The sequence below is a fragment of the Sciurus carolinensis genome, chromosome 18 (genome assembly GCF_902686445.1).
Source record: "Sciurus carolinensis chromosome 18, mSciCar1.2, whole genome shotgun sequence".
Taxonomy (NCBI): domain Eukaryota; kingdom Metazoa; phylum Chordata; class Mammalia; order Rodentia; family Sciuridae; genus Sciurus; species Sciurus carolinensis.
Genome location: NC_062230.1, coordinates 41,450,248 through 41,471,803, shown reverse-complemented (window position 1 = coordinate 41,471,803; position 21,556 = coordinate 41,450,248). Strand labels below are relative to the sequence as shown.

General features: G+C 53.1%; 1 protein-coding gene across 13 annotated transcripts in view; it reads right to left on the bottom strand.

The window, feature by feature from the left end:
* Positions 1 to 21,173, bottom strand: part of Nprl3 (NPR3 like, GATOR1 complex subunit) — a 33,303-nt gene extending 12,130 nt beyond the window's left edge. Inside the window, exons 1-8 of one of the 13 annotated variants that reach the window (XM_047533439.1) lie at positions 20,950 to 21,173; positions 17,156 to 17,225; positions 13,346 to 13,384; positions 9,923 to 10,052; positions 8,743 to 8,817; positions 5,105 to 5,258; positions 4,817 to 4,979; positions 3,800 to 3,955 (exon numbers count right to left, since the gene is read on the bottom strand). In XM_047533439.1, the coding sequence (XP_047389395.1) occupies positions 3,800 to 3,955; positions 4,817 to 4,979; positions 5,105 to 5,258; positions 8,743 to 8,817; positions 9,923 to 10,052; positions 13,346 to 13,384; positions 17,156 to 17,225; positions 20,950 to 21,067 (905 nt within the window). In that variant the 5' untranslated portion in view covers positions 21,068 to 21,173. Of the gene's footprint in view, positions 1 to 3,799; positions 3,956 to 4,816; positions 4,980 to 5,085; positions 5,259 to 8,742; positions 8,818 to 9,922; positions 10,053 to 11,240; positions 11,433 to 13,345; positions 13,427 to 17,031; positions 17,053 to 17,155; positions 17,226 to 20,949 lie in introns of those variants that run through there. The other 12 variants (XM_047533445.1, XM_047533446.1, XM_047533441.1 and 9 more) reach the window with 12 other exon arrangements.
* Positions 21,174 to 21,556: the final 383 nt, after the last annotated feature.

The following is a 21,556-nucleotide window of genomic DNA, read 5'->3' as shown; positions in this document are numbered from 1 at the left end:
GAAGCTGCTCATTTCAGACTAACAAGTTCCAAGCTCTGCGGCATGGGGCACAGTACCATGGCCAGGAGCACCCAAGACAAAGCTCTACAGCAGCCAGGGGACAGCGGTCCTTGGAAAGGGCCTGTGGACACTAGCCTCCAGCTCCAGGGAGTCAGGAGCCTCAGTGAAGTCTGCCAGGAGGAGGGAAGAGAAAGGTTTGCCCCTGGTTTTAAAGCCCACAGTTTCAAGACCAGACCCAGGATCTGGGTTCCGAAAAGCTTACTGCTCAGCTCGTACTTTTATTTGCAGAGTGTTTAATGGTCTGGCTGAAAACATGGTGCCCCAGGCTTATCCAGTACTCACACCGCCAGGAGGGCCCAGCCCAGTCTGCAAGGGGAGATAGATGCTTCTGCCCCATATCCCATGCAATGACTGTGCAGAGGTGACACGTTATCTTCCACACCCAAGATGTGCGTGCACGAGCCAATCCACCCACTTCATGCTTCAGCGTCTGGAAGAGGATGCCAGTTCCTAACCTTTAGCTAATAACTGAAAGGCTGCTTTCTGTTCTCATTCTGGTCATGTTCCCACCGTAGGACAGAGAACTGTGGTGATCCCAAGCACTGCGTCCTCTGGACCCATACTTGGGCTGAGCTTTGCTCCATATGGGGGGCACCGTGCAACCCAAGAAGTACAGGTGCACAAGAGCCCACCTGGGAATGTCATGCAGAAGCCCATGCACAGGAAATATGGACTGTGACTCAGAGCACTCACATCCACAGGCCAGCCTTGCTCTGGAAGCCAGGAGTGTTAGGCTCGATGCCTTGTGCCACCTGTCTGGCCAGGCCCCAGAGTGTCCCCAGGCTCTGACCTCCCAGGTCCTGAGAGAACTCCATAGGACACTTCCACGTCACTGTTCCTTCTGCTGTTCTAGGTTCCTTCCACCAAGAGCAGGGTTCCTCCACAAGCTAGGCACGCGGGCTGCTACCAAAGGGATGTCCCTGCCACCCTGGGGTAGGGACACAGTGGTCACACAAACGAGGGAGACGCTGTCACTGAGGTCATGGTCCTCCACACAGAAACATATGCTGGAACAGTCAGGATGGGCTTCTGAGGGAGCCACACTCTGAGCCTAGATTCACAGGCACACCAGGTCCCAGGGGACAGGGTGACCAGGCTACTCAGTCATACCACAACTCTAGCTTTAAAAGAAAACATCAACTCAGGAGTAATTCCTTTAAAAAGCCCCAGTCAGATCCCCAATCTCATTAAGCTTTGTCTCTCAATTCTGCTCTGAGAAAATCTTTCCCTGGGATTTGGCAGAAGGTCACTGTTAAAAGAAAGGAGTTGTGTTCTCAGTTACCTGGTTGATACTACACACTCAGCCTCTCCTCTGGGCCTCGAGACCCACCATGGACCTGGTCAGATGAGGATGGACAGTAGGCTGCAGGCCACAGGCCAGAGGACTCTCAGGCAATTCCAGAGCTATGCCAGCACTACACAGGGGTGGGAACTTCTGCAAGAGAACTGCAGCTCCCAGCATCCCTGAAGTAGGACTCAGGGCCAGAATTCCCAGTAGTGGATGGGAGTTCACATGAGAGAACATGATAAACCAGACACTAACACATAGGGTGCTGGTCAGGGGAAGAACACCAGTGCTGAGCATTCCTCATCTGAACCCTGAATGCTTATGCTCCTCAAAACTGTGCCCACCAGGTGACCAGGCCACTGACGCTCTGAGCTATGGCACTGCAGTGGCATAAGCAATTGGTGGACAATTTCCAAACCCCCAGTTCAAACCTAAGAAACCACTTCCCTTCTTTCTCTAAAAACAGAAGCCACAGGTTTGCCTGTGCTTCAATCCCAGGTTGGAGGCTTCCAGATTCCCATGCAGAATAAGCCAACAATTTCCAAGGAAGGGATCTTCACCTCAGCCACTTCAAGACCAAAGGGCAGTCCTTCTCTTGCTGCAGAGTAAACGTCAGTGTGACACATGGACTACCAGGGCCTCAAAAGTCCTGCTCTAGGTCAGGCTCGAGGCAGCCCTGAGCTCCGCAGGGTGGGAGGACCACCAACTGAAGCAGTCACTTGGCAATGGTTGCTTGAGGCTGCTCTGAAGTCCTCTGACCCAGGGTGGCCCACACCCAGAGATCACCAGGAGACAGAAGGGCAAGTCCAACGGGGTCACAGAGAACACAGTAACTTCCCTCCACGAAGGAACCTGCATTTCCTGAAGAAAGGTGAGTGAGGGATCTAAACAGCACTCAAAAATGAAAATGCAGGGCTGGGCTGTGGCTCAGTGGTAGAGCACTTGCCTAGCACGTGTGAGGCACTGGGTTCAATTCTCAGCATCACATAAAAATGAATAAATAAAATAAAGGTAAAAAAATTAAAAAAAAAAAAAAGAAAGAAAATGCAGATGGTTCAAATGTGTGAAGAGACTCACAAATGCATCAAGATAGAGCAGACCACAGAACCACCCTCCACCTCTCCATCAGTTAAAATGAAAAATTCACTAAGCTCCTGGCAAATACAGGGAGAGGTGCTTGGCACACTGCTGACGGGAGTGCAATTCAAGGCACACACCCCAGAGGAGCTGCACCAACCACATGTGATGCTTTCCAGGAACTACCTCAGGGACAGAGGCACGAGCACAAAATGACACCTGCAGATGACTGAGCAGCACACATCACAGCAGCCAAGTAAAGAACACAGGGAGCTGGGCGCACACCTATAATCCCAATGGTTCAGGAGGCTGAGACAAGAGGACGGCAAGTTCAAAGCCAGGCTCAGCAATATAGCGAGGTGCCAAGCAACTCAGTGAAACCCTGTCTCTAAATAAAATACAAAAAAGGGCTGGGTATGTGGCTCAGTGGTAGAGTGCCCCTGGGTTCAATCTCTAGTACCAAAAAACAAAAAAGAACTCAGGACACCACATAAACCACCGCTGCTCACCAGCCACAGCACTGGAGGGGAACCCATGGAGAGGGCAGGTTCACCAGGAGGCAGCAAAAGCACAAGGGCCTAGGGCACCCAGGCAGACACAAGGCAGGAAAATGTGGGGAAACAGGCAAGCAAAGGAAGGGGAGACAGGAGGCTGCAACCGCACGGCAGGCAGAGGCCCCAGACCCACCTGTGCTGCACAAAAAGTTTGCACCAGGGGGACACCTGCCGGGTACTGTGCCGGCACTGTGTGGCCCTGCAGTGCCAAGGCAGCATGAGAGTGGGAGCTGCAGGAAGGCAAAGCTCCAGAGGGGTGGCAGTTGGGCCCACACATCTAGCTGCCGCTTCAGAGCCAGGGAGCCACGGGAGCAGTGGTCAGACAGAGGACCTTGAAGAAGAAATGGACTTTATGCTTGTCCACGTTTAATAGAGCTGGTGCTCAGTCATCTGTAATCAGATGGTGCAGGTTTCCCTGGAGACCCAAGTGCTTGCTGCCCTCAGACTCTCCCAGAGTAGGGAAGAGCACAGCCAGGCCCATCCAGCTCTATCTGCTGAGTCAGTTTCTTCACGGGTGAAGAAACCAAAGTGAAGCCAGAACTCGACTGTCCCACTCAGCAGAGCACGTCCAGGCTCTCACACACGACTCCTGGCTGGCTTTCTGTGTTCAGGAGAGTCTAGAGGGGAATGCTCCAGCTGGGTGCATGCTACTCAGCAAAGGCACTATCATCTGAAATGGCTACCGAGGTCACTTCTCACAAGAGTGGCCACACAGTCATCCCTTCCAGTGCTCTGGCTCCAGTCTCAGTGGAGCGTCAGCACCCAAACACCAGAACAGTGTCCAGAACCGGGGACGCAGTGAAAATGCCCACCTGCCTACCTGTCGTACGCCTCCTTGAGGTCCCTGGCCAGCTTGCACTTGGGCAGGATGTGATGGAACGGGGACTGCGGACCCTCATCTGCTGCAATGATCACAACACAGAAGATTTCAGAGCTTCCACAGCAAGGAACCGTGCACGGGCTGGACAGGAAGCACCTTTGGAGAAGTCCAATACTCCAGGGTCACTTCAAACCATCCATCCGGAACTCCCTGCTTCTCATAAAACCTGTGTCCCTGTGAGCTGAACACAGGTTGTATTTCCTATCACTTCACATGGAACCTACTAGCCCCATAACCTCTGACCTCTCTCAAAGGCCTGTTGCCTTACACTGCCAGACCACCTGCCTTGCTGACCGGTGCGTACAGGCCCCTCCCCTCACACACGTATGCTGATGCAGCTTACTTACTTATTTTGGGTACCAGGGATTGAACCCAGGGATGCTTAATCACTAAACTGCACCCCACCCCTTTTTCATTCTGAGACAGGCTCTCATTAAGTTGCTGATGCTGGCCTCAAACATGCCATCCCCCTGCCTCAGTCTCCTGAGTCGCTGGGATGATGTGCATACGCCAGGTGCCCTGCCCTACATCACAAGTTTTGACAGACACTTTTCAAACAGTGAGTAAAAGCACACTGCAGTCTGGGCTGCTTTTGCTGCCGGCCTGTGCACGACAGTGACCGACTCTACTCGGAGCTACCAAGGCTAAGCGACTGCAGCTCTGTTCTCCTGGGTCTTCCAAATGAGCTGCAAACCTTAGGAAAAGGGGTGGAGCTTGATATCAAGTACCCCCACGGCTCAGCACTGTGGGTACACCAAAAGTTACATGGGGGCCTGCCAGCAAACACTATTTTTGATAACTGGTTAGTGCATAACTCAGTTAAATCCTCCTTCAGCTTGGCCAGAAGCAAAGAATAGAAACCGCTCACCTCAAGACTGGACATTCCCGCCAGCCTCTCCCCACCTTGCACCCCAAGACCACAGGACTAGCAGGGGCAGGGCCAGGCTGAAGTGCTACCTGAGGGTGATTCTACGGCAGCACACGGAGGAAGGGAATCCTTCCAGCTGGGAAGTCAGTTTGGGCACATCCATTCGGGAAAGTGGACTTATGAACAAGACCTTTGAGGAGTCTTCCAGTGCCCTGGGGCTCTCCTGCCCGATGTTAAGCCCAGGCAGCTCCTCTACAAAAAAGGGAGAGTCCCTGTGGCACAGGCTGCTGTGAGCACCTTCTCAGTCACACCCAGTGCACTGCAAGCCCAGGGACTGCAAACGCCCGAGTGCTCTGACCACGCTCGCTGCTGCGCACCGTCAGCCACGGCGGACACCTCGTCCTGCAGCGCCAGGATCAGCTTGGCCTCCCGAGTGAGGTACTGGCAGCGGCGCTCCTCGTGCTGCAGCACCGTGGCAATGCGCCGGGACAGGGTATGCAGACAGTTGATCACCGAAGGGTCAGCGTTGGCCTGCAGGAGAGAAGCCACACACATCCAAACGTGCACACAGGTGCAAATGAAGTAACAGGCCAGGACAGTAGCACTTGCCTGTCCTTCCAGCTACCTGAAGGCTTAGGCAGAAGGATCCCAAGTTTGAAGCCAGCCTCAGCAACTTAGCAAGACCCTGTCTCAAAATAAAATAAAAAGGTCTGGGGTGCAGTTCAGTGGTTAAACGTCCCTGGGTTCCATCCTCAGTGCCAAGAAGAAAAAAAAAAATGTAAACCATGAAAGCAGCCTTCTATCCACTCCTCTCCCTAGGTGCCTCTCTGGAGGCCATTACTGCCAGAGATTTCCTGTGCCTCTCCAGAAATGCCAGTCCCCATTCCTTACTCTTGGGAGGGTTGCATAGATGGCTGCACAGAGGGGGCTCCACACACATCTTACCATGCCAGGATGGTAAGAAAAGCAGGCTGTGGCTAAGGGCAGACTCCACCCACCTGCTGTGTGACCCTGGGTGGCAGGTCCTCATCTAAGAAGGGACATCAGCAACTCCCTCAATGAGGACCAAGTGTAGGAATCAGACACATGAAGCACTCAGACAGAGACTGCCTTGACAAAGCCCTTCAAGTGTCCACATTCAGCTCTGTCCTACTGACCATGCCGGACATGCCTGGCCACACAGGGCACACAGTATGGATGACTCTTCCATCCTCAAGCATAAGCAGCTCTCCCCAGCTAACAAGAGGACCTGCAGGCCCCTGCCAGGCCCTGCCCAGGGCTTCTTCTGCACCCATGCTGATGAGATGAGGAGGCTCTCGGGAACAGAAGTGGACCCTGCCCCTCCGGAAGCTATCAGGGGCCACGGCTGGCCAGGCAGGTGTATCCGCCCAGGCCCAGGGTGGAGTGCACAGCTGTGGGGCCTGTGGACCAGCTCTGGAGAGCAGATAACTGGGCCAAGCATGATCTGGTGGTTCTGGAGACCAACAGCAGTGCTGAATCAGCCTGGGGAAGTGGAGGGACAGCATGGGACAGGTGGTGCCACCGATTAGAACCTCCTGTTAACAGCAGGCAGGGCCAGATCTCTGGGCTCACAGTCAGGCGCTGGGGCAGAGACCCAGGTGTTAGCACTTGGTTCACCTGCATGATCCTAGACTCCCAGTGGATCCATGTTCACAGACAGCCTGCACCTAGGCAGACTCACAGAGAGGTAGCACTGCCCTCCCCTTGGTGCCTCTTAACAGTGTCCCTGATCTACAGGGCCAATTCACAGGGCATAAGCAGTTACCTCAAAACAAAGAGACTCAGAATCTGTGTAAAAACTCAAGAGCAAAGCAGTGGGGTGGAGAATGATCCTGGACATACGACTCTCCCTTCCATCACCAAGTCACCCCAAGAGCACAACGCTCTGCCACCAGAGAAGGCACACCGGCCCCCCGAGCTTCCTGATGTGCTGATCAAGTGCTGCCGCAGGTGAGGCCGACAACCTGAACTGCAACACCTGGGTCCTGTCCATTCAGTCTTGACAGCACCTGAGGCGCCTGTGGGCCCAGCTGTGCAGCGACGTGTGAGAAGTCCCCTGCCTGGCACATGCCTGCCTCAGGGCTCTCAGAGCAGTGCCCAGTTCAAGGCAGCATCACCCACCAGGCTTCTTGTCTTCAATGTAACCTGACCCTCAAACTTAGCTTCCGATTTACAGGAAAGAAGCAGAGAGCAGGCCTGAGGGGTGCACTGGGACCAGCTCCAGATGTGGAACCTGTGCAGGACAAAGGGAGGAGTTGGCAGAGATGGCTCGCCCCAGACCAGAGACCAACTGGAAAGCGAGTCTGCACTCAGGAGTCCCAGTGCACCAAGTGCTAGCAGACACCAATGTGCCATGGGGAGGGTCTGCAGACGTGACTTTGTGGCACAAGGTGGGTGGCCACGTTGCAGAGAAGGCTTCACAAGTGTGCAGGAACAAGTAGTCATGAGGTCAGGACTTGCCATGAAATAGGGGGCGGAAACAGACAGAGCCAAGTGCAAAGGCAGCAGCTGTGGATCCTGAGACGGGCATGAAAAATTGTCAGACTATTCTCTTCTTTCTAGTTGGGGGTTTTAAAACTTTTCAAGGTAAACAAGTGTGCTCCCTGTGTGGTAGGAGGATCACAAGTCCAAGACCAGCCTGGGCACCATAGGAAGGCTCTGTCTCAAAATAAAATGAAAAGAGCTAGGGAGGTAGCTCAGTGCTTAAGCATCCTTGGGTTTAGTTCCCAGTATCAAAAAATAAATAAGTCAATTCTCACCTAGGGGTACCTTTCTATTTATTTGTATCCCTTACATTTTGTCAGGTTTATGACAAAGGTGTTTCCTGTAACCAGTGAAAACAACCTCAGAAAGAACTGGGAGCTGCCTTAAGAAACAACCAGGCTTAGCCATGTGCAGTGGCCACGCCTGTGATCCCACCTACTCAGGAGGCTGAGGCAAGGGGATCCAAGTTCAAAGTCAGCCTCAGCAACTTAGCGAGACCCCTTTCAAAATAAAGATAGGCCAGGCATGGTGGTGTACACCTGTAATTCCAGCAGCTCCTGTGGGTGAGGCAGGAGGACAACAAGTTCAAAGCCAGTTTCAGCAACTTAGCGAGGCCCTAAGCAACTCAGTGAGACCCTGTCACTAAATAAAATATACAAAAGGGCTGGGGATGTGGCTCAGTGATAGAGTGCCCCTGGGTTCAATACCCAGTACCAAAAAGAAAAAGAAAAAACAAACAATTAGTTTTAATGAAAGAAAGAAAGAGGAAAATAAAGAGTGTTGGTGAGAATGTGTAGAATTGGGAACCCTTGCACATTGCTGGTGAGAATGGAAAAGGGCACAGATGCTACAGAACAGTTTGGAAATCTTCAGTCTCAACAAGTGCCACAGGACCCAAACTTCCACTCACAGGTGTGCTGAGGAGGATGAAAATGCGTACAGGAACACCCCCAGCAGCATCCTTCATCAAAGTCAAACACCCCACCCTCAAATGTCCAGCAATGGCTGAAGGGTGGTCGAGGCACGAGGCACCAGTGCTAGCCACAAAGAAACAAGGCTCACACACCAAGGAACTTCAGAACCTGCCAGTGGGACCAAGGTCAGAGGCCAGGCCCCGGGTGCAGGATCTCCTCTGTGTGCAGCACAGCAGGGAGTCCACAGAACAGACAGCAGCCTGCCAACCTGGGGCCAGAGCAGAGGAAGGGGCAACAACTGGAAAGGGTGCAGGTGTCTCTCTGGAGAGTGAAAGCACAACGGATCTGGATGGCGGCCAGGAGCAGACTGAGTGGCAGGTGAGGCTTCAGTGCCCCAGATGTCGCTAACCTGGACCCTTGGAAATGGTAAATAAATATTGCCATTTTTATGAGGGCCACAACAAGGCAGACTCTGCCTGCACTTCAGGGAGGACAAGCGCAGTGCCTACCACAATCTGCGCGGTCATGACACTCACCAGAAGTGGGCTGCTTCCTGCCCTACCCTCCTCCCCTCCCAGCTACCACCCAGCACTCACCCTCAGGGCGAAGACCACATTAAAAAGAATCATGGTAGGCGCTTCCCTCTTCGGGGACGGATCTGTTTTGGAGACCTGTAAGAGAGGCATGATTGCAATAAGTTGAGAGCCATGCATGCAAGAGACCCCAGAGAATAGAAGAACAGAAGACGAGCCCCTAGGTCTTTGAGAAGTGATTGGTGCCTTTGTTTCCGAGGAGCATCTGCTGCATCTACAGCTGTGACAGGAGTGGGGGGTCAAGGCAAGCAGAATGACAGGACACGCAGGGGCCTGGGGGCTGGAGGGCCCAGATCCCACCCCACTGCCAGCCCCAGGGTCCACCTGACCCTCCCAGGCTGCCTCTGCCAGGTATGACAAGTACTCAGGCCCACGTAGGGACAGGACAATGCTCAGGGCCAGCAGAAGCCTGAACAGGCCCAGAGGACACAGGGCAGTCAGTCTCACACCAGAGCCCTGTCCTCATCTGGCATCCAGCCAGACTCATCACAAAAGCTGAAGCACTCAAATGCCCACTCCAAAGGCATGAAGGAACTCTGCAAAGCCAACCGCAAGGATCACCACGAGGGGGAGCCAGAGCCCCAGGCGCCCTACGGGTCACTCCCACAAGCTGCCAACTCTCCCACTCCCACCTACAGGCAGTACCTGGGTTCCATCTCCAGGACAATCAAAAACAAAAGAACAAAAAGGAATGCTTGCACCCTTTTGTAGAAAGCTCAGGGGCTGACAGATTCTGGCTAACTTAGTCTCTTGGATTCCTTAGAAACAGGTAACCTGTAAACAAAGGAGGCCTCATCCACAGAGATCCAGGGTGCCAACAGCAGAAGCTGATCACAGGGTTGGAGGTGCAGCTCAGTGGCAGAGTGCAAGGCTCTGGGCTCGATGCCAGGATGGGGCAGTGGAGACAGTGGGAGAGACAGAAGCACCTAGGATGCCTCATGCCTGCTAGCCAACCACAGACCACTGTGTGGCAAGGACTCCTCCTTCTCTGCTAGACCCCCAGGGCCTATGGAGGTGCACACTCATGGAAAGTGCCCGATCAGGTCTGCCACCTAACAGTCGCCCTCACTAGAGCCAGTGTCAGCACCATGCTGAGCCTCATGAGCTCAGGATGGGCCAGGCCTGCCTAGGGAGAGAGCCCTACCTACCTAAGGAGGATCACAATGACCAGGGAGGGACATACCTGCCCCAGAGCATGCTGCAGCAGTGTCGGGTGCCCAACAAACCGCACATTATCTATCTTCAGTTCAAATTTTTGGCCGCACATTTCAGACTTGGTTGCCAAAATTGTTGCCAAAATAACATCTGAAAACCTTAAAGATGAAATAAGGTTAAATGGAGAATAAGTTAACCAAGGATGATGACACCATGCCCTGTACCTCCAGAGGGGAGGGTCTCTGTGAATGGCAGTCGTGTGGGTTGCTCTGTACCCAGTGGCTTTCTTGCAGCAATCCCAAGGTTAGGGAGGCAAAAATCACCAAAATCACAGATTCAAGGCATGAGAAGCACAGGCTGGAGGCACATGCTATCATCTCTGCATGCTCTATGAAATTAGGAGAGGAACAGCTGCAGTTTGCGTTTAAGAGGAGCTGGAGTTGGGACTGCCCCGAGGAACAGCTCACTAAGCCTCACGGGCAGAGGGGGCCCTCCCAGCAGCTACTGGGCTGGCTTGCCAGACTGCACCCTTGACGGTGCCACCCAAGGAGCAGGGAACTGGGCTGTGGTGCACACAGCACGCTAGCCACCTTCCTGCCTTCTCATCCTGAATGCTCAGACTTTCCCACTTCCACGCAGGAGGACTGTGCAGACCCACCCTGTCACGGGAGCACAGGGATGCACAAAACTGAGTGCCAAAGGAGGAGGGAACGGCCAGGTATGGGAACTCAGCCCTTCCAAGGCACACCTGTACATCTGTCTCCCTTCTGACAACGCCAGCTCCTCCCACCTGGGGACCTGGATAAGGGAGATGGTTTGCAGGGAGGGGCAGCTGGGGTGCAGCACTGTCCCTTATCTCAGAGCCCAGGGCCTGGCCTCCACTCTAGAATGGTTGTGCTAGACCATTGCTCCCAACGGACCCAGGAGTAGAAAGCACCGCACTCTTCTACACACCAAGGAAAGTGCTTCTCGAGTTCAGGATACAGGATGTGGTGTCTCTGGGAAGGCTGCTCCTGCTGCCCAGGAACACATTCTGTCCCTGGATGAGGAACCCCACAGTCCTGAGAGGCCACTGGACAGACTTGCAGTGTACACCTTGTCATGCCCTCCCAGAGGTGGGACCATCATCGTAAGCCCTCCATTAGAAATGAAAAACAAAGGTTGGCTACCAACAGTGGCTGCAGCCTGCCTCCAAAACAGCAGCTGGCTCCAGACGAATGTCTGAGGGCTGTGGATTCCAGGAGACCCTTCACAAAACAAAGCTGTGTGAGGGGTGACCTGGAGTCAGTCTAGGCCAAGGACCTCGCTGTGGTCAAGTGACCCAGGATGACATGCAAGACAAGTACCTGCAAGTTCTCCCCAGTCTCCTAGGTCAGGGGCAATCAGCTGCCAAGCCAGAGGGCTCCTGTTGTTTCCAGCCTTCCCTCCAGAACTGGCAAGATCCTGCAGTAGTCCTGGGTTACCCTGAATACCCCAACAAATCCAGTGCAGAGACGGGCCAGAGGAGCTGCCTCGAGTCTTGCAGTCAGGGATTGTCAACTGCTCCCAAGCTGATCTTGTTAGAAACATCCTGGGGGCTGGGAGGGGTGGCGCATGCCTGTAATCCCAGCAGCTGAGGCTGAGGCAGGACCAGTCTAAGCAGCTTAGCAAGACCCTGTCTCTAAATAAAATATTAACAAGCGCTGGGGATGTGGCTCGGTGGCTAAGCATCCCTGGGTTCAATCCCAGGAAAAAAAAAAGAAAAGAAAAGAAAAGAAAGATCGATCCTAGGACATGCAGATGTCTTGGTCTCTGCTCCCTGAAACACTGTTCTCTGGAGGGACTAAAGCAGACACAGCAGATCCCAGTGTCTCGGACCTCAGGCATCACAGGTTTTCTTTAAAGACTGCATAGCTCACTCTGCCCCGTAGCTCCTGTCTGAGGGGCAGTGATCTGGAAGGAGGTTCAGAGTCTGAAATCCCTACACCACTCCTGCTCTAGGGGCTGACCCAGTGCCAGCACGTCATGTCCCATATGAATAAACACCCTCCACTGGGTGGTAACCCAGTGACTTGGGACCCAGAGACAGCAGACAGAAAAATAACCCCCACCAATTCAGAAAGCCTGCTTCTTCCTGAAATAGCATAAAATCCCCACCAAAAGAAGAGCCGCAGGCACTCAGCCTGAGCCCCAGCCCTCAGGCACCAGTCCAGGGATGCAAGCTACTCCGGCTGAGTGATGACGGGTCCTGGGATCCTCAGAGGCAAACAGGAATGGTTCTGTTTATGTCTATAAAACCTAACTCCCAAGTGCCCTGCAAGAGGCAAATCAAAAGCTCCTTCCCCCTGCAGACAAGATCCACAAAGAGAGCCAGGTGGAAAGTCCTGTGCTGCTGAAGTTAAAAGTCACATGGCCTTAAGTGGCTGTCCATGGAAGCCACTCAGATGCCCCAAAGGGTGACAGATGGCCACTCTGCTCACCTGAACAAGTGTGCCCCACACAGAAACCCACTCACCATAGCTTAGCATCCATGGCAGGATGAGAAACTGTGGCTTCATACCTCAGGTGGGGCTGCTGCATTAATGACAGGGACAACTCACACAGAGTTGCCACAAGCAAGTGGCAACAATTGCGTTTTTCTGGTGAAAGCTGATAAATGTAACACATTAAAAGAATTGTTACAAAAACTAAAGAGTTCTGGACTAACTTGGAAACCCAAGAAAAGCAGATTTAGGAAGCTCTACCAGCCAGATGACAAACCTGAGCTTCTCTTCCTGCCAGACACTCTGGAGTGGGGCTTGTTCTCCAGTGGGCTAGAAAGGGGCAGGTAGCCTGCAAGGGAGCTCAGCTCTGCTCCCTGCCTCCCTGCTGGGAGCTCACAGACAGGAAAGTACCTCCAAGGCCCAGAGGGGATGTGCCATTCGGGACACAGGACTGTCCCATCTCATCCCTGTCCTCCTGCAGCGGCTCAGGATCACTCATAGGAACATCTTTGCCTCTGCGGGGCTCAGTCGACAACATCGAAATCCAAGCATCACACCTTGGCAACCAGACCTTGGCAGAGACACTACTAAGGCACCTGAACACTGAAGACAAGAAGCCATAGCCACGGGTCTCAGCACAGAAGTGGGCAGGGAGGTGAGAAACTCCACTCTGCTCACCTACCACCTCCACAGGACTACTGGCTCCTCCTTGAGGAAGAGGTCTGAAGGCACACCTGGTCCCAAAAGACCCTCTGGTGCCACCAACCATGGCTTGGCCTCTCAGGTAATGTGACCTAGCTAAATAACTCTGGGTGGAGAAAGGGCAGGGAGAGTGGGAAGCCCGGGCTTCTGTGGGAGGACAAGCTGGGGCCTGTGTGCCTCGTTAGTGATTTTTCAACATTGAGTGAAAACAGGAATTAAGCACAATTACAAGAAGAGAGGGCAGCCGGAATCAAGACAGAAAGATGGTGGAGAAGTCTCGGTCTTACCCTGCAACCAACTGCTCATCGGTTGGAGGACATGGTTCGCTGAAATGGGAACAGGACCATCAAGACCAAACAGAAGCACTGCTTTATAAAACCATGAAAAGTTACAAGGTTATTTTACAAAAACAGTATTAAAGTCCAGTAGAGGCACCACCGCTAAGTGTTAACTGCTAACATCAAGACCAGGCAGCTTACCAGACAAGAAAGGGGCCCCAGGCACTCCTACTTACCCCAGGGCTTTCTCCCTGAAGTTCAAATTCTTACACGTGCACACAGGTTTGGGGAACGGGGTCTCCTCCTTGCTTTTCTTTCTGTGTGTGCAGTACTGGGGATTAAGTCCAGGGGCATTCTACCACTGAGTTACACACCTAGCCCTCTTATGTTTAACTCTGAGGCAGGGCCATGTATGTACAGGCCCCCTGCCTCAGACTCCCAAGGAGCTGGGGTCACAGGTGTCCACTGCACCAGGCAGGAGTGACTTGCCTCTAACTTTGTGTGTGCGGTGCTGGGGATTGAACCTAGGGTCTTGTGCCTGCTAGGCAAGCACTCTACTAACTGAGCTACATCTCCAGCCCCAGAGTCACTTTTTAAAAGCAAGCACAATGCTGGGAGACATGGGCCAGACTCCAGGGCCATAGAATTAGCCAGATACCTGGGCACAAGTATCTCATCTTTCCAAAAATAGGTTTCTCCTCTGTATGACAAGAAACCACCTGCACAGAACGAAATGGGATCCCCAAAGGTAAAGCCTTCTGAAAACTAAAGTGCCAGGTGAATGATGCCTCCCTGCGCTTCCACCTGGAACAGTCAGGGTGTCACGTTAGATTCACTTGTGCAGAAAACAGCTGGGGTTTCTGCACTACCCAACCTGCGCTTTCAATAAAGAATTTAAGAATTTAGGTTCCTGAGAAGAGATTTTTATTCTGGGACATTCTGTTTCCCAAGTATGCCGAAGACAGAAGACACCCACACCTAGGAGTGGAAGGGCACCATGCCCAGAGGGCTCCCTGCTGCTCCCCATGCTGCCAGAGACCCACTCGAGAAACACAATAGTGAAGCACCCTTTCCAGCAGTGCCACACCTTAGCTCATTGGGCTGTGTGGTATGGGGGTTAGGACACCTTCCAAAAGCTGACCAGAAAGCCAGAATCCTAGCAGATCCAGTCTGACTCAGTCAGCCCTCCTGCAACCAGACAGGTCACGATGCAAACTATACCTCTGAAGGCAAAGCAGCAAGCACACAGGGTCTGGGTGTGGGCAAGGTTCCACTTACTGACAGAGGCAGGGTGCTCCCAGGCCATCCAGACCTGGAGCGGAAGGTGGGGCCTGCCACAGGCAGGCGACTTACAGAAGACAAACAAAGGCTCAGCCTGAGGAAGATGCTCAAGCGCACAAAGTTGGAGGCGGAACTTGGAGCCTGCACTTGTCCCAGCAAGTGCCCCTCACTGTGACATAGTATCCAGAATGGGGAGAATGTGGTCCTCTTCTAGCTCCTCAGTACGTTGGTGGGGGCAAAGCCACCACGAGCCACCAAGAGCCTGGTGAGCCTCAGGTGTGCCTGGGGTGAAAACAGGTGTGCTGTGAGCCAGACAGTGCTGGAGCTGGGCTACCTGGCAATGGCACCCACAGGCTAGACCCCCTGCTGTGGGAAGAGTGGCCAGGTCCAAGGAGGGCAGACTGACTGCACCCCACAGATGGCACCCATGAGCTACAGGCAGCGATGGAAGCCCACCATAGCTCTGGGGGAGAATCTTCTGGACTGTGACCAAAGCACGGCTTCCAGGAGAATGTGACACTGAGGCCCACTCTCCTCCAAGTCCATGATCCCCCCAGAGGGAGGGGCCAGAGTGCTGCCTGTAATCTCAGAGGGGGCCAGAAGACACATCCACTCAGAAGGGGAGCGCCCATACCAGGCTTTCTTGGAGACCTTTCCTAGTGACTTCCCCAACCAGTGTGGGGTCACAGAGCACATTGAGCATGAGCACCCCAGCCCCTGACCCCCAACCCACAGGAACACTGCGCTTTTATGATCTTGAACTGCAAGTCTCAAGACACAGGATGGTCCCCATTTTCTTCTCTTCATACTGAATTCCAGAAGAGGGTTTTAAACAAAGGTTAACTCCTAACCCTGAAGCACACCTTGATGAAATACCTAAAAAAACCAGCCCCTGAAACAAGTCCAGTGCAACTGAGGAGCTGGATGTTTCACCCTATGCAGTTTCAGTGAATTTCCGTTTCAATGGTCGCACTGGCAGGGCTGTGCCGCTGAGCAGCGCATTCTGTACCCTCACTCCTCTGAGTCCACGATCTGGCAAACTGACAAGCAGGAGCATTCTAGGGTCCCAAAGAGAAAAGCAACTCCAAGTGACAGTCACTTGGACAGGGAGCAGGTCCGCTGAATCGCTACACTGCCTCAGGAAGCCACCGAGCTACGACAGGAAGAGCAGGGGCCTGGCAGGCTCTGGGGGACACCAAGCAGCAAGGACCTGGACGCCCAAAGAAATTAGCCTAACCCTAAAACAGGAGGGTCAACAGACCAGAATGTGCTAAAATCACCAAGCAAAGTAATTCCTTTTTCTTTTCTGGTAGTATTGGGGATGGAACCCCAGGTCTTAAGTATGCTAGGCAAGGCCCAACAACTGAGCTACAGCCCTAGTCCTAAATTATGAAGCAATTCCCAATAAAGGAACTTCTGAAGAGAAGCACTCCCCTCCAGGGATTTCCCTCTTCACTATGTTAAATACTGAACGAATTCCCTAGGAAACATCTTTATAGTCACTATGAGTCTCTGAAAATTAACTGCAGGTATTAGGCGTACCAGGCTTCCCAGGAAACCCCTCCGCCCAGGCTGTTCCGAGACATTTGAGTCTTCAGACCAACGCTCATGCTCAGCGAAGTTTGTGAGGAGATCGTGGGAGAGGAACGCACCAGCACCTGTGCAGTGTGCGGGGCGAGAGCCTGCCATGTGCCTGTGGCACTTGAGCTTGTTCCAGGCCACCACCCTAGAGAGCAGGATGACCACAGGCTCCACATGAAGACCCCCTGGAGAGCCCACAGTCCCCTACCCAGCAGTCCCTGCTGGCTAGTCCCCCTCACGAAGCGCACGCTCAGGTCATGCCAGAGGGCAAAACCCTCTCAGAACTGACCTCGCCATGCGGTGTGCTGCACTGTCAGACAACCACGGGGAGTGGCACTAACTCACTGCACAGGCCGTGTCGGGTCCAGGGAGCTCAGGGTAGGTACTTTACAACCTCCCTCCTGCACCTGGGCTTATCATTAACCAGCCTCTAAAATGATCATGAGAAGACAGAAGTGGTCACTTATGAAGTTTCTACCTTCACAGTGCCTCTCAGAGAACAGCAGAGCAAACATGGGGAGGAGCAAGACCCAGAGGACACTCTGACCCTAAAGAAGTGTCGAGGGTCAGGCCAGCCCCAGGAGGGACCTGGCCGGCCATGCTGTCCCTGAGTGCCCACATCTGACCTTAGGGTGCGTAGTGGAGGAACCAGGTGTGAGCACAGCAAAGGGGCCTGCTTTCCTCTAATAGGACACAAACGTCCTGCACAGACTCGGCTCCACCCGTCCTCAGACCTACTTTACCAGCCACACCACACAGCCCACGACTATAGCATGTGCCCAGAGTACCCAGCAAGCCAGAAAGACTGGCAGAGTAACCCTAAGCTCACCTACCTGGAAGCGCCCACTGAGCAGAGAGGACGCCAGACTTCTCAGGGGCCAATGTCTGTATCAAGGGTAGGGCGGGGCTGTGCCCATGCCTAGGAGCACGACCCCATCCTTGCCTTCGGCACCTTACCTGGAGTCACCATCCTGGTCATCAGCATGGTCACCCGCGTTGTTAACAGCATATCTGCTACGTGGCTTATCTGAGTGAGCAGAAAAAGGGGGAGAAAGGCTAAGAAAGCAGGATCTTGCCACACACTAGACTGTGGACTCCCTAGGATCTATGGTTTCAAAACACAGTGCATCCATGCAAAGGAACAGTATGCAGCCATGCAAATGAATAAGCATGTGTGAATGTTGCAAACATTATGCTGAATGAAAAAATCCTGACTCAGAAGGACAAATATCCTAATTGCATGGAATATTGAGAATAAGTAAATTCAGAAGATAGCGCAGAGGTCAGCAGGGGCTGGGAGCTGGAGGCAATGAGTCAGTGCTTAATGACTAGTTTCCAAGTAGAGGTTAAAAAAGTTTAGAACCAGAAAAGAGTCAAAGACTGCACACTGTAACAAATGTAATTAATGCCACTGAATTATACACTTAAAAATGGTTAAAATGGCAAATTTCATGTCATATATATCATACTATAAAATTTTTTTCAGAAAAAATGATGGTTTCCAAGAAATCACAAAAATATGGGGAGATATTTTTGCTCTGGTGTTAATTTTTGTTGTGGGGGTGGCTACTGGGAACTGACTCAGGGTGCCCTACCACTAAGCCACATCCCCAGTCCTTTTCCTTTATCTTGAGACAGTCTGCTAAGTTGCTGAGGTTGGTCTCCAACTTGCAACCCTCCTGCCTCAGTCTCTGGAAGCTCTGGGATTGCAGGTGTTCCCCCTACTTATAAGACGGATGTATACATTGTATATGTGTGTACATATGCACACTCTCAGTGCAAGATGGCAATTAGGTTGAAAAAAACTAAAGAATTTTTAAATGTACATATGATAACCTTCATATGCCCAAACAAAAAGAATAATACAGTTTAAACACCTAGTTTAACAATGAGAGGATTACAGCCGGCACACTCTTTTCTGGAACAGAAAGATGCAACATGAAGATGTCTTTCTGTTAATCAACAGGCTTACGGCCACCTGCAGAGGCTAGGCCTGCTGCACACCTGCCAGCCCAGCTACTCAGGAAGCTGAGGGTGGAGGATCTCAAGTTCAAGGCCAGCTGGCAAACTCAGACTCTATCTCAAAATAAAAACAAGAGGTGTGGGTGATCCAGAGCCAGCCCAGTGGAGAATGCTTGGTTCAATCCCAAGTACTGAATGAATGAATGAATGAATGAATGAATAAATAAATAAATAAATAAATAAATACAGCTTGAGGGCTGGGGTTGTGGCTCAGTAGCAGAGCACTTGCCTGGCACATGGGAGGCACTGGGTTCAATCCTCTACACCACATATAAATAAATAAATAAATGTCCATCAACAACTAAAAATATATGTATATATAATTTAAAAAATAAATAAATAAATAAATACAGCTTGGGACTGGGGCCTAAAACAGTCGATGCTAAAGTTTTCAGTGAAAAGTAATAAAAAAATGACCAGGACAACAATGACAAGGAAAAGCAAGAAGTGACAAACCCTGAGAGTATAATAAGTTACAGAAAGAAGCTAGTCAGGCACTACGGACACAGCCATGCCTCCCGAGTGCCTTTCCAGAAACATCTGCATGAAGGCAAGCACAGGCTCCCAGCAGCTGGGGAGGCTGAGGCAGAAGGATTCTAAGTTGGAAGCCAGTCTCAGCAAATTAGTGAAGCTGTAAGTAACTTAGCAAGTCCCTGTCTCAAGACAAAAAATAAAAAGGGCTGGGAATGAAGCTCAGTGGTGGAGCCTTTGACTAGCATGGGTGAGGCCCTGGGTTCAATCCCCACTACCACAAAAAATAAACAAGAGAAAATAAACATCCAAGGAAAACTCAGCAAACTTTTGTTGTAATAATCTTGGCAAGCAGGAGTCCTTAAGCATAACAAAACTTGGAAACCACAACAGATTAGATTGAAGACCTGACTCCATAAAAGTCAACACCCTGCCAAGAACTAACTACACAGAAACAAACTGGGTACATATTTACAGCTTTGTCACAAAAGCCTTTTATCTTAAATCTGAAAAAAATCAAAATCAAACAATTCCAAGAGAAAATGAGGCAAAGGATATGAATAGATCATTCACTGGAAATATAAATGGTTCTGAAAACAGAAAACACACTCACTCAGATTCAATTCTTCACCTATTAGATCAACAAGAATTGAAAAATTAATGTATTAAAACTAAATGTGGGGCTGGGGTTGTCGGGCTGGGTTGTGGCTCAGTGGTGGAACTTCTGCCTAGCATGTGTGAGGCACTGAGTTCGATTCTCTGCACCGCATATAAATTAAAAATAAATAAATGGAAGTTCATCAACAACTAAAAAAAAATTTTTAAATAAAAAATAAAACTAAATGTAGGAGGCTGGGGTTGTAGCTTAGTGGTAAAGCGCTTGCCTAGCATGTGTGAGGCACACATGGTTCGATTCTCAGCACGGCATGTAAATAAAATAAAGGTCCACTGACAACTGAAAAAACAAAACAAAAACTAAATGTGCCCGGTGCCGTGGCATACATCTGTAATCCCAGCAATTTGGGAGGGTGAGGAAGGAGGCGTTGGAGGCCAGACTCAGCAACTTAATGAGACTCGGTCTCAAATAAAAAGTAAAAAGGGCTAGGGATGTGGCTCAGGAGTTAAGTGCCCTTCGTGCCATCCCCATTACCAAATAAACTCTCTCCCTTAGGCTACTTCTGGAACTGGTTGCTACAAAAATTCTGCAAAATGATATCGCAAAGAACATGTGCAGTGTGTATCAGCAAAAGACCGAAAACGTGCACGGCCATTGGAGGACCAGAGGGCACGGTCTGCGAGTATTCACCGGGCAGAAGTGCAGCGGTGGCAAAGCAGAGGCGGCGCAGGGGCGGACCCTGGGTGCAGACTGGGACGAGGGTCGCGCAGGGGCGGACCCTGGGTGCAGACTGGGACGAGGCCGCGCAGGGGCGGACCCTGGGTGCAGACTGGGACGAGGGTCGCGCAGGGGTGGACCCTGGGTGCAGACTGGGACGAGGGTCGCGCAGGGGCGGACCCTGGGTGCAGACTGGGACGAGGGTCGCGCAGGGGTGGACCTTGGGTGCAGACTGGGACGAGGGTCGCGCAGGGGTGGACCTTGGGTGCAGACTGGGACGAGGCCGCGCAGGGGTGGACCCTGGGTGCAGACTGGGACGAGGCCGCGCAGGGGTGGACCCTGGGTGCAGACTGGGACGAGGCCGCGCAGGGGTGGACCCTGGGTGCAGACTGGGACGAGGCCGCGCAGGGGTGGACCCTGGGTGCAGAGTGGGACGAGGCCGCGCAGGGGTGGACCCTGGGTGCAGACTGGGACGAGGGTCGCGCAGGGGTGGACCCTGGGTGCAGACTGGGACGAGGGTCGCGCAGGGGCGGACCCTGGGTGCAGACTGGGACGAGGCCGCGCAGGGGTGGACCCTGGGTGCAGACTGGGACGAGGCCGCGCAGGGGTGGACCCTGGGTGCAGACTGGGACGAGGCCGCGCAGGGGCGGACCCTGGGTGCAGACTCGGGCGGGAACGAGGCCCGCGGCGGGCGGGGTGCGAGTGCTTCCACTGGTGCTTAGACGCGGACGGTTCTGGGAAGGCGCGCGGACACCGAACCGCAGCTGCCTCCGAAAGGGGGCCTGGAGGCCCAGGTCCAGAAGCGCGCAGCCTCCTCTTCGTCACCTGCCCGGCGTGTGGTATTAAGACCAGGCCGCAGAGCAGCTGAGGAGGCGGCGGCGGCCGCGGGCGGCGGGTCCCCGCGGCCGCCGCCGGCGCCACTTACTTGTCTGCGCCGCGGGGTGCTCCCGGCTTCTCTGGAAGGGGTACCTGAACAGCAGCTTATTGCCCCTGCTGCCCGAGCTCACCAGAATCACGCTGATGGGGCTGGTGTTGTCCCCCATGCTGCCCGGGCGGGGCGGGGCCGGGCCGGCGGGGCAACGCAGGGCCGGAAAGCGCTCTGGGCCGGCCAAGCGCGCTGGGCCCGCCGTCGCCGTCCCCGCGCCGCGCTCGCGAGACTCCACGAAGTCCCGCGCGGCCGGCGCCTCGGCGCAGGCAGCCGTGTGCGCAGGCGCGAGCTTCCGGGCGCCGCGCTCTGGCGGGGCACGAGCTTTCTGGGAGCCCGCGGCGCGGCCTCGCGTTGGAGGCTGCGCCGTAAGTGCTGGTCGCTGCATTGTAAAAGTAGCACACTCCCCGGCGCTATGTGTAATCCTAGCGACTCAGGAGGCTAAGGCGGGAGGATGGCAAGTTCCAGGCCAGCCGGGGCAGTTTAGCGAGGCCCTGCCTCAAAATAAAAAATAAAAAGGTCTGGGAATGTAGTTCAGTGGAATAGCGCCCCTGGTTCAATCCCCAGACCGCAAAGGAAACTAACACACCTGCTTTGGGCAGGAAGT